The sequence below is a fragment of the Asterias amurensis genome, chromosome 13, assembly GCF_032118995.1.
Source record: "Asterias amurensis chromosome 13, ASM3211899v1".
Lineage (NCBI taxonomy): Eukaryota > Metazoa > Echinodermata > Asteroidea > Forcipulatida > Asteriidae > Asterias > Asterias amurensis.
Genome location: NC_092660.1, coordinates 6,142,637 through 6,155,789, shown reverse-complemented (window position 1 = coordinate 6,155,789; position 13,153 = coordinate 6,142,637). Strand labels below are relative to the sequence as shown.

Genomic DNA, 13,153 nt, shown 5'->3' with positions numbered 1-13,153 from the left:
TAAATAATATTGAAAATATCTATAGTATTTAAACTAATACCCTCACTTTGTTAATGTATTAGAGATTAGATAGCTGAGCAAAGCACTGTTTTATATTTCAGAGGGAATTTTGTCTTCAATCTGTATTTGAAAAAAAATGTAATTACTTCGAAGCTGTATATATTTTTTTTTAAGTTTAAAAAAGGTTCTGCCCTTACTTTGTTGTAACTGGCAAATGTTGACCCGAAAATTCACAGGGACCCAGCCTGCATGCAGTCCGATGATGGAGCTGCCAATTGCACAAAATGACTAAGCTCAGCGAATTCTGCTTAGCTAAAAAAATGATGACTAAAAATGCCACAAGATGTAGTTGTTTGTTACTGGTTTCCTGTGAAAAGTTGTTGAGGAGTGAGATTTGCTAAAGCAGGCTGATGCTTTTAGCGCCCAGACATTAAGCTGCTAAGCAGAAAAGTTGCTTAGATCTAACAAATATAGTGTAGCAGAAACCAAAATACAATGTTATTTATATTATTTGTGACCATGGGCCCAATTTCATAGAATTTCTTAGGCATAAAATATTGCTTAACATTTTTCTATCAAGCAAAAATGAGCAGGATACAGTCACAAATTGTATGCTGACATGATAAATTGGCTTGTAACAAACCTTATTCTGGTAAACATATTTTTGTTATGCTTAGCTACTTGTTTTGCTAAACCAGCTCTATAAAATTGGGCCCAGCTTGTATGAGGGGTAATATTTTTCAGCAGAAGGATTTGCTAACGAATTCAAAAGAACTAAAGATTGATCTTACAATGTGTATCAATTTTAAAGCAAAGTGTGATTTCACAATACAAATCACTATAGCGATATTGACCACTCATCTTAATGAATCTGTGGTGTTTTGTAAAAATTTATGTTAAATTTGGCTCTTTAGCTCAGAAAAATAATAACCTGTGAAGTGTTTAAGCAAATACAACTAGTTTCAAAGAGTATCTGTTATTGTTTTTGCCATTTTAAACTCATCATGTGGCAGCCGTGTTAAATTCTCACTCAAATCAGTACAGATCTTTCGATTGTTGATAAACAAACCGCGCTGGTTGACATGTACGGCCGAATGTTAGCAAAACATTCAGTTGTGTTCATAATAACAGATGTTGAGTCCAAATTTAATAAAATAAAATAAAAGTTATGTCATGATTGGTTGCTTTGTTTTCAACACGATTTTTTTAATATTTGTGTAACATTGTTACTAACTACTGTGGATACCTGATCTGTTTTTACTTTGCATTTGTGGCTTTCCATCCGACCTTGGTTGGCAAACTACGGATGTTGGGAGGGAAAATAGTCAGATCCCTTTAAAAAAGAATTATGAGTTGATGAATGTTAGAACATGGAGGTAGCATGGTTAGAATATGGTGGAACCAGACGGAGATGGTGGAAGCATGAATGTCCATTTCACAACCAAGTGTGCTTAGCAGCTTATAATCGTCCCATGATTGCAGATTCCAATTTATTTGGGATTGACTTTAACTCAACAATTGATAAGTGCATTATTTTGTGGACGCATAATAATTGGAGCAGCATGTAATGTCGCCCAATATGTAGAAGATAGAATTTTTATGGATTTGTACTTAAATGTGTTATTATTTTAGCACATCAATGCGAATGCATTTTGTACTGTTTTGTCACCAGTGTTAATATTAATATTATAACGAAGAAATAAACTCAAACAAAAATGGTCGACAGTGTATGAACAAACGTGTTATGTTGACTGATTTTCTCACGGACAACCTCTTGTTTAATTCGCTGACCGCGCCCAACCCGACCATCTCAATTCACCCAATCTGCATGTGCAGACTATCGGCTGCTGCCCCTCGCGTGGTTCACCCGTTTGCCTTTTCATTATTGTCAATAGTTGTTAAAGAATAGGTTGCTCTATTTCTCTGTGTCTGGACACCCAGTTAAATTCTATGGTTTTATTCTCCTTACCCCGCCTAATCCTTATACAAAGGAAGCTCTAATGGCTCGTTAATCTGTATCCATAGACGTGTCTTCCATTCATGGTGACATAATTAAAAGAAAGAATTCCCGTCTCGTCAAAAGGAGATCATGCCTCCAAAAAATCTGACCAATCAGAAGCCTCAAACAGCCATCAACAGGTGTTGTGTACGCGCGCATTACAAAAAGGAATTCGGTCAAATTTGTGGTTGTTTTTATCGTCTGCTCCTCACAACACATTTCGCAAGTAACTGTATCGTCATATTTCATCACACTCTCGCATCGCATTATTTGTTCCAAGGAGACAAACATTCTCAATTTTCAATGGAAATGAGTTGCCGATATGATTGGAGTTCAAAATTGTCTGAACTCGAGCGTTACAGGGGATTTTTTCCGAGTTATGTGGATGATCAGTTGGATTTTTCGACGGATTCTACTGTTGGCGAGACAAGCGATGTACATGCCGATGCAGATGTGGCCAACGATGGGCAACGAAGCATCAACAGCTTATTTAGGCCAAAGGAAACTGCTCAACCCAAGAAGAAGTTTACTGGGTAAGAACCGAATAAATACTTCTCCTTTGTTTATTTTTTTTTAACTGACTGGAAAACTGTGTACTAAATTTAGTTAAATTGAGCAAAATTACTCAGCAGGAGGACCCAATTCTCATTGATGTCTAAAACAGTGTGGTACATTACAGTCACGTAAAAATTCCTCTCTTTTGTTTGTATTTTTAACTGCCTGGAAAACTTTATCCTTAATTTAGTTAAATTTAGCAAACTTACTCACCAGGAGGACCTAATTCTCATTGAATCGAGAGCAGTGTAGTCCGCGACTATTCATAAAAGATGTCTAAAACGGTGCGGTACATCACAGTCACGTACACAAAGGGGTGGGGGGAGTTCACGAAAAACATGTGACCGTAATATTTACGATCAAGAATATGGATATTAATTTATTCACGTGTTTGTTACATTTTTTTTACACTATACATCCAGAACGAGAACGGCAATTTTTGCTTACGGACACTGTTTATGTGATATCTCCCCGTCAAAGACAGTGAACATTTATTTCAAACTGACTCAGCAAGCCTACATTGTAGAAAAGCAAATAACTAATCCAGGCCTCGACCTCTGCAGCGGCCACCAGCGGCCATTGCCGCGATGCCCCAGCAAATTGCCGTGAAGCCCTTTTAAAAATCACGTACCTTACGGCCACTTGGCCGTCGTGCCCTTTTTCATTGATTCCATAACATTATTTATTCGCAAATGTTATTTAATGTTAACATTGTGACCCATTTAATTTATATGGAGGTAAAATTCGGAACGTACGATCCCGCACACTAGTTTTCACAATGCTGATTCTGTGCACTAAAAAATGTGTCGAGAACGTGGCATGGTAACCATATCAAACTTAGTTGAGCTGTTTACTACTAAAATGAAGCACCAGACTACTCCAATGTATAAACTCGCCACAAGTCCCTACACTAAATTACGCATTTTCGCACTGATTTGTCTATCGAGATCTGTATTTGTAGCGGATGGGGCGGGGAGGCGCGCAGCCGGGGACTGGATACAGTCTATGTTTTTCCCCTGGCTATTTCGCTGGTGTCCAAGGCTTGTACTGGATTAATGTTTGTGACCCACCACTACCAGTGATCTGCCTGCCTTGCGACTTTGTTTTTCATTGCCAAACACATGTTTGTGTACACACAACAAGCGTGGAGTTGTAAAACGTCAAAATCGGACTAAATGGAGGTAACGGCAGAGCCCTAATTTTGGAAATCATCATACTCAATCAAGTTCATTATTGGTTAATCAGTATGCCATCCCACAAAAGATGAAAAAATAAGCAGGAAGGCGAAAGGGCTGGAGTGGTGGCAGCAAAGTGCCAACTTTAGAAGCATTTTTTAATTAGGTGCGTTTGTTTACATTTTTATAGTATTTATTTTAGCGCAGTCTAGCGTGGCAGGCAAAATACAAATCACAAGTTTAGCTAAATGCTAGGCCAATTATTTTGTGCTAAGGGGTTCGTTTTTAACTTTCATAATCATATTTATATAATATAACAAATATAAAAAAGAAAAAAGAAAATCCAAATCATCGGATTTAGCTGAGCCTCCGCCCTCCGGGTTGTTGGTGGGTTTTTGGCGTGGGCTGGGTGGGGCTCGTTTGTCGCGCAGAGTTGGGGTAGTGGTGAGCCAGAGACTATAATTGATTTTTTTTTCCTTCAGATTGGCATGCAGGGAACTAATTTTCTTAATATTTTTTTCTGTATGATTTTTTCAACAATTCTTTGTTCTGGAGCAATGATTTGTTTTCAGATGAGCAGAAGGGAGTTTAATTAAGTCGATGAATAAGGGGAGGGGGTAAGGGGTAAAATGGGGTAAGTTAATTACTGGGGTAATCGTTTGCAATTCGAGTGCTGCAAAAAAACTGTAAATAATTCAGAAACAAATATTTTTAAACTTTTATTTGTATTTCAGTTGCATAGCATGTAAACAGCGACAATGAAATAAATATGGGTTGGAAAGTTGACCACCATCTTGAAATCAGTGGAAAGTATATTAACATAATCATCAACAAATAAAGGTTTGAAAATGGCCTTGGTGCCCTTTCAGTTGGCCTTGGTGCCCCTTTCTTTTTTAGAGCTTTTGAGGCCAAGTGGCCTTGCCCCTCTGAAGCTAAAGGTTGAATACATACATATCTTTGATTTACCCCTTTTTTCTCTCTTTTTTCTCTTTTTTTTCACCGTTACTTTTATTTTTTTGGTTTTTTATACCCATAGGCCTACACCGTTGTGTGAATTAGCACTGTATACGCAGTACTTTCCTGGATCCCGAGTCCTGTGAACAAAAATATCACATGCATATTACTCGGTGGGATTCGAACCCACAACCCTTGCAATGCTAGAGCAGTGTCTTACCATAGAAAAACGACATATGGTCTTACCAACTAGACTACCGAGAGTGTTTTTTTCTTCTTTTCTTATAAGGTCAATGATAACAATAAGTACCATCAAAGTACAAAGGAGCTTGTATTTTCCTCGTTCCTCCATGAGTGTACAAAGGCCTACAATTCATGACCCCTCTGAAGTGACCTCCTTCTCTTTCGAGGTTGATCTTTTGTGTATCCCTTTGTTACAAAATGTATGCTACCGCACATGAGCTTATAACCCGACCCATATTTTGGGGTTGGGTTCACTCGGATCGGAACCCACATTGTCGTCATGTTCGTGTCAAATGAATTTACTGGTGTTTCGGTCAAACATGTCAGGTCATTCATTTATGTGCTGCCTATTATTACATAGGATGTTGTACTTTAAATTACCCCTGTTATTTGTTGTAGTCGGGGAGTGTTTTACCGAGCAATTTTTTAAATAAACTTGCAAATGAACACAACATTCCCCCAACAATTTTCTTCCGTCTCCTTCGCTCCTCCCTTTTTGCTATCTTTTTAAATTCGTATTCGAGTGAATTTGCCTTTTTTTCGCGTGGACCGGGAAACTAATATTTTGTCTAATTCTCCCGTCTCCGAGGCCAACCACTAGGGGGGAAAAGCTTCACTTCAACGGTACGCCTATAGTCCAGTAGCATACCAATTCGGGAAAATATAACGGACTGTGCGTTAACGAAAACTTTTCCGTGGAATTGCTGCTTTTAAATTAACCGGCAGCTCAGCTCAGCTCCCAGTCAGATTGATAATATCCAAGTTCTTATTTCAATATGCAAGTTCTTACTTCAACACTTTCCACCGTCTAGCATTTCCGAGGACGGGGAGGGGCACACCAGTTACACGAGCAGCGGCGGCAGTGCCTCATCCAGCGGCGGGGCCAGTAGTCGAGACTGCTCGGGCAAGACTAAGAGGCGCGTTCGCAAGGCGAAAACTCCTCGGAGAGGAGCACAGAGTAAGGATCCTAGATTTCGAGGAGTTACGTTTTGTGTTGAAACACAACTTTGTCAGGAGAAGAGACAGAAATCACAGCTGCTGATACGGTCCTTTTACAGGTGAGTGAGTGTTTCAAGAATTTTACTGATTTTAGGGACTTTGCAATGAGATAAACATCGTGAAGCGTTATCGTATAGCTAATTTAAAATGTACTTATTTTTGTACGCAGCCCCTTTCTTATAGCTTTTTTTTGTACCCTTAATTGCAAACCAATCGGATTTAAATTAGAAACTGGAATTCTGCATGTTATATTTTTGAGTTATATTTAATAATTGTTGTAATTAACCAGATCAGTTCTCCAGAACGTTTTAATGTTTCGTGTCCGCTCGGTTACAATATCCATTCCAAAATGTTAAGTCCGGTTTTTTTTTTTTTGGAGCTGGTTGACGTTACTTTCTTTCAAGACGGCCATCCCATCTCCATACATCAGCCTTCTTTATTATACCAAAAGAAGATTCACTTCATACTTTCAAGAAGCATATTGAACCACAGTCCTGTTCCCACAATGATTGCTTGGCTGTTTATGATTTTAATTTGTTAATTTGCTAATTTGTAACATCGTTTCCTTGTATCATCGCAAACCGCTGTGGTCTTGATGTAATGGCGGTAAGGCCGGTACATAAAACATTTTTGTATCGTATACTGTATTGTAGTGTACTTGCAAAGATTATGAGTAGGCCTGTTCCCAGTTTGATTGCAGATAACATACTGTGATCAGTTAATGAAGTGAATGTTATCTCCGGAAGACGATCAAAGCAAAATTTGTATTTTTACCAAAATATTGTTTATATAAATTCTCTTATCTAATTTCTCTTTTGATAGTATAAAGAAGAATCGATCTCAGGAAACCAAGTCAGTGAGCAAAAGACGTAGCATCTATGTAGATTCCACTACCAGCGGGTCGGAGCGAGAAAGTGCTACCGTGCCTCGTCACATCGCCATCCCGTACGTCGGGATCCCGAATTTCGGTAAGCGAATTGTATGTATAGAATCATGGGAAACATTTCATAAAGCTTTTAAGCAGAAAATACTGCTTGACAAATCTTTGCTCTGCAAAAATGTGTGGGGCACTAGCCACAACAATGCAAACTAGTTGTAATTTTGGCTGGTACTCTGTTCCTGATAAGCAAAACTTTTCTGTGCTTAGTAAGTTTTTGTGCTTACAGGCTTTATGAAATTTTGTCCTGGATGGGTGAACAATGGGGTTTGTGGTTATGGGTTGCCGACTTATTTACATGGCACTTATAATTTGAACCTATAAACTATTTGTTTCCTCAATGTTACAAACATTGAGGGAGATGGATTACCAATTAATCAATCCTCTAATAACTTATTTATCCAAAGTGTAATGACTTGGGAGTCACATTCATTTTTATTCTAAACTGGGCCATACCACACTTCGAAAAAAAAAAAAAAAAAAAGTAGGGGATCGGGTCTCAGATTATTATTATTATTTTTTTTTGGAGGGGCAGGAAACATGTTTACACTCAAGAACTTAGCACAATAAACATCCCATGTCAAAAACAAAATATCAAACCCTCTGACAAGTGGAGCCTCCTGTTTTTTGTATGTAACAGGCTTAAGGCAAATCAAATCAAATCAGAGCATTATTTAATGAGGATCAATTTTTCACTTCTCAGGAGTTAAGCAGTGTGCATCATGCTGCACAAAGAGAACCCCGCTTTGGAGGGACGCTGAAGATGGTACACCACTCTGTAATGCTTGTGGAATCAGGTTAGCTAGTTGTGTTTTACCTATACACTGATGTGTGTTTAAAGACACTGGACACTATTACGTATTGTCCAAGACCAGGCTTCTCATTTGGTGTATCTCAACATAATGCATAAAATAACAAACCTGTGAAAACTTGAGCTCAATTTGGTCCTGGAGGTTGCGAGATAATAAGGAAAGAAAAAACACCCTTGTCACACGAAGTGCTTTCAGATGCTTGATTTTGAGACCTCAAAATCTAATTCTGAGGTCTCAAAATCCAAATTCAAATATTTCAGTGGAAAATTACTTCTTTCTTTAAAACTTTGTTACTTCAGGGGGAGCCACTTCTCACATTTTTTTTTATAATAACAACAGCTCCCCGTTACCAAGTAAAGTTTTATGCTAATAGTTATTTTGAGTAACAACCAATAGTGTCAACTGCCTTTAAGCACTGCATATAACTTGATACTTTTCTCCGTTTCCTGTGGGAAAAAAATCGACGGGCATTTTACAAAAGTGGGATTCAACAACCTTTGCTCTTCTAGACCTGGACCAAATTTCATAAAGCTGTTGAGCAGAAAAAAATGCTCAGTAATTTTCTTTGCTAAGCAAAAATAGAGTGGGGCACCAGTGCTTTCAGATTTTGTGCTTACATGCTTTATGAAGATGAGTCCAGATGTCTTACCACAATCAATTGAGCTAGCCTGGTGGCTAGAGGCAGCAGTTTGAATCCTTTATTTAACCAAATTGCATCTGGGCTCAAGAATATTATTTGTGTTTAGCCATACACATCCGAGTGTATACTCAGTATTTTACCGGTCAAGTCCTGTGACAAAAAAGGCATATAACACAGGTGGGAATCGAACCAAAGGACCTCTGTCAATTAAGTAACCTTACCACAGAACTGTGTATGGGTAGAACAGGTGTATGGGTAAAAACACACAAAATTGTTAATTGATGCAAATTTAATATGAAAAGGTTATCCCTGGTACCAGTTCTATGGTTTATTTTCCTGTGTTATAACATTGAGGCAATGCATTGCAACAAGTGGTTTCAGCCAATGAAGTGAGAACTGCCTTTAAAAAGAGATGTGTTTTCAGCTTTCTATAGCTTAACAAATGGGAAGAATTCGGATGAATGGATGCCAGTTAGACAGACACATGACATATCATATGGTACAGTGAAAGTAACAACAAAATCTCACAAAGTCACACATGTATAATCATGTATCCTAAATGCTGTTTTGGCTGCAAAAACCAGTGTTCTGGTAGAAATAAGAAAATATCTGTTTGTGCTTGGAAAATAGTTGTATTTAGGAGATGGGACTTTGTTCTAAAACTAAGTGAAATTGTGTATTTTATTTTACAGATACAAGAAGTATCGAGTACGGTGCATCTCTTGTTGGAACATCCCCAAGAAGACCGACAAGTCATGTCAAGATTGTGCTCGCTGTGGCAACAAGTTCCGTATCATCATTCCCAAAAGATCCCGTGTGTGTTAATAATGCCCATTTAAGAATCTCACAGGGTAACCCAGTGAGTGAATTCATACATCAGTGGCCAGCTGTGGATTTAAAGGCACTGGACACCTTTGGTAATAATTCTTAAAGACCAGTATTCTCATAAACATTAGCATAACATAACAAATAGTGTAAAAATTTGGCACATTTGGTCATCGAAGACGAAAGAGAATAATGAAAGAAAAAACAGCTTTCAGATGCCTAAAAAAAGGCATGAAAAATTACCCTTTTTCTCAAAAAACTAGGTTTTTTCAGAGGGAGTCGACTCTCACAAGTGCTATACTATCAACAGCTCTCCATTGCTTGCTACCAAGTAAGTTGTTATGCTAAAAGCAATTACCAATAGTGTACAGTGCCTTTAAAAGAGGAAACCCTGTTTTTATTATTCAATTGAAGCCATAGGGTCACCATGTTAGTACTCTCTGAAAATATTTGGTTGCCAGGGAAACTACATTAACAAACTGATTTTGATCTTGAGCAGTTAACAAAATTTAATTCAAAAAGCAATACAAAGACTAATAAATGAGGAGCACTTTAAGAATAAAATTTGACGGCAATTGTATATAAATTTGAATGAGGCTTAGCGGTCATCCAAAGTTTTCAATATTATTTCTTAGACATCCACCTTTAAACATGCTTAAATTATGATTGCACAGTGGATGTGCAATACTTTCATAGTACCACTCATAGTCATTGAGAGTGTCAGCTATTTTCAGAATTACTATATAGCAATATTATAATTACCTTTTCAACAGCTACAATGCCAATTGTATCTTTTGTATTGTCATAAACATTCTGAAACTTTGGATGGCCTCTTATTCTATCAAGCCCAGGAATGCCATAATGTAATCCAGTGTTGGATGAATTTTATTTCTTCAAGCGCAATATTTATTGTACATGCAGCAGGAGTCCATAATTATTCTAATTGTGAATAGCAGATTTATAGCTGTTTATAGTTTGATGTTTCTCAACATGCTCAGGAGATGTCTCAAATTTTTCCCAAACCAGTTTTTGAAATAAAAAGTATGGGTTTTAAATGTAAATTGGTTCTCATATAGGACTACTATAAAAAAAAATATTTATTTAAATTTGTTCTGCAAAAATATGAAGAAATTGTTTTTCTTTTAAACTTGCAAGAAAGCTATATTTTATTTACTCTATTAGTGGTGCTTTAAACATTTTTTGTGCTATTTTCACCTGAGGTCCAAGCCACAAGTAATTGACTTCATTTTATTTGGACTGGTAATTTTTAGTAAGATTTGTGGTTAAAAGAAAAACCCAACATTCCACGTTCATTTCAGTTTAAAGAGAATTTTATTTTTTATATTTTAATTCAAATACATTTTGTTGGTGAACTGAACATCACTGTGTTGTGTTCTGCAAAGTGTTTCTAAATTATATTTAAATAGTTTTATTTTTTCGAAAATGAAAATATGTATACTTTTTATTTTATGAGATTTTCATGTGGTCATATAACCCTTTAGATACCATAAGACTGTAAGTAAAGAGGCTCAAAACAATGTAAGCTACTTTCAAATAATAAATAAGGGTCATAAAAGATCTAAAGGTCACAAATTTACAAATACTCTGTTAAAATTCATACTTAATTTTCAGTGTTGTTTTATTGAAAAGAATATTTTGTAATCAACAGTCTTGGCAATGTTTGGGAATTATGGAAAATATTATTATAGAATCTCAAGGTATCTAAAGGGTTACCATAGTTAAGTGATGTTTTCATGAAATATAAATCAACTTCAAACCAATGAATTTATCAATCTTATGAATGCCTGAATGTAAATGATAGCAATTTATGAATTTGCTTTATAATTAAAGCCATTATACACTTTCGGTAAACAGTATTGTCCAAGTCCCACACTTCGTGTATCACAACTTATATATAAAATAACAATCCTGTGGAAATTTAGGCTCAATCGGACATCGGAGTCGGGAGAAAATAACGGGAAAACCCACTCCTGTTTTCGCGCGTTTCGCCGTGTCATGACATGTGTTTATAACAAATCCGTAATTCTCGTTAACGAGAATTTATATTGTTTTACCGTTTTCTCAAAAAGTAAAGCATTTCATGGACTAATATTTCAAGAGAAGTCTTTCACCATAACCTTCTGTAAACCCTGTAAATTATTTGTAAATCTGTGAACTTTTTTTTTTTTTCTGTACCGAAAGGGTCCAATGGCTTTAAATAATAATAATAATAATAATAGTAATAATAAGACTTGTTATGCGCACACCTTATCCCACTTTCTATGAAGGGGTTTTAACCACTCTAGCACTAGCACAAATAATGAGCTTGGCCAATGCATCCAATCAATTATTTGGATGCTAACTCTGAATGTCTGGTACAATGACAACAAATCTAAATTCTCAAAACAATGTTGTGGTGTCATGTGGTTCGGGCAAGTTTTAGCAGAGACCAAGTTCGCCCATGGAACATTTTTGGCCAAACATACATGTAGGATTCGAACTGCCTCTAGGTACCCAGAAATCTTGGTGGTCTAGTTGGTAAGACACAGGGTGCATTCGTTCAGCTTCCCTGGGTCGACCCCCAAGTGCTCACTCGGGTGAGCCCCTGACAAGAGCTTATCGAACGATCACACTTGCCCCCTCGTGGTGACAGCATGCACCTCAGGTCACCTCCAAGTGACCCACTCCACAAGCAGGGCACTGGGGGCTGACCCGGGTGAGCCCCGTCAAAGCTATTCGAACGTACCGGGGCAGACCGGGTTCGACCCAGGGAAGCTAAACAAACGCAGCCACTATTGCAAGGGTTGTGGGTTCAAATCCCACACGAGTATTATGCCTGTGATTTTTTTCACAGGACTTGACAAAGTATACAGTGCTGACACGCATCGTTCTATGGGTAAAAACCTTAAAATTAATATTCAAAGGATATTTATTGGTACTCGCGATCAAAAACATGTGTTGGGGGACAGACAATACTGGCCTTCATACAACAAATGGTCCTTGTGGCGAACTTGGCCATGCATGCATGTAATGAATGTGTTTAACAAAGGTTGAGACTATATGCCAGGCACTTTGTACATACTGTCAAGACTCTTTCATGATACCCATTTATGAATTCATAATTTACTAAGGAAACTCAACACTCTGATAACTTTTTAAATGCTGCATTGGATGTGGAAGTTTTCATATATATGATTGTTTGAAAATGCAAGCTGTAGAGCGTTATGTCTTAAATAGCTGTCCAATTGTATGCGTTTAATGAATATATTTTTTTCTGGATACTGTACATTTACTACAATTGCATTGTTTTGGCATCATGCATGGAGTGCCTGGCATATATGGCAAGCCTCGTAGCAAATGAATACAAGGCTTTGCCGATAGGATAAACCTGTGCGCAACCTTGTCTTTATATCGGTTGAACATAGAAACGTTTTTTTTACATTCAAGATTTAAAAATGGTGAGCATTCACTTTTGACAAAACAAGTCACTGTACCAGACATTATTAAAATTCAACTGGTTTTCGAAATTATGTCTTCGGCTTAGGCTTCATCCTCGCTAAAGTTCCCATACTGACAGCGCATACTGACTGACCTAGCCAAAGCCAGTGCTGAAGTTTTGGAAAGGGACTCAGTAGTGAGAAATGCATTCTATTCACCATCTTTTGCCTGAATATCTTGACCCACAGATGGGTTGTAAATCTGAATACTTAGAGACGAGCAAGAGAGCCATGAGGCACCTTTAAGTTTGAAGATCCATATTTTTCACAAATAAATTTAGGTGCATAGCCTTGATTATGGGTAAATATTTTTGTGGTGACCGTTATAAACAAGGTGAAAACCATTGCTGCAAACATTTATTTCAAAATTGTTTGTGTATCAAGTTTGTTCAATGATGAATGTGAGTGTACTTGCTTCTTGAGATATTGCGGACTTAATACTCATCACTATAAGTTTTGTGTAAATTTGTGTGTAAACCAAACACTTCTATCACGTGCACCATACCTCAAACAGGCT

At 37.3% G+C, this 13,153-nt stretch overlaps 1 protein-coding gene across 1 annotated transcript; it reads left to right on the top strand.

Annotated features, from left to right (window-relative positions):
* Positions 1–2,192: 2,192 nt before the first annotated feature.
* Positions 2,193–9,847, top strand: LOC139945778 (uncharacterized). Its single transcript, XM_071943194.1, has 5 exons — positions 2,193–2,532; positions 5,739–5,984; positions 6,748–6,893; positions 7,566–7,659; positions 9,007–9,847. The coding sequence occupies exons 1-5, from the start codon at positions 2,303–2,305 to the stop codon at positions 9,137–9,139; spliced, it is 849 nt and encodes a 282-aa protein (XP_071799295.1). The 5' UTR covers positions 2,193–2,302; the 3' UTR covers positions 9,140–9,847.
* Positions 9,848–13,153: the final 3,306 nt, after the last annotated feature.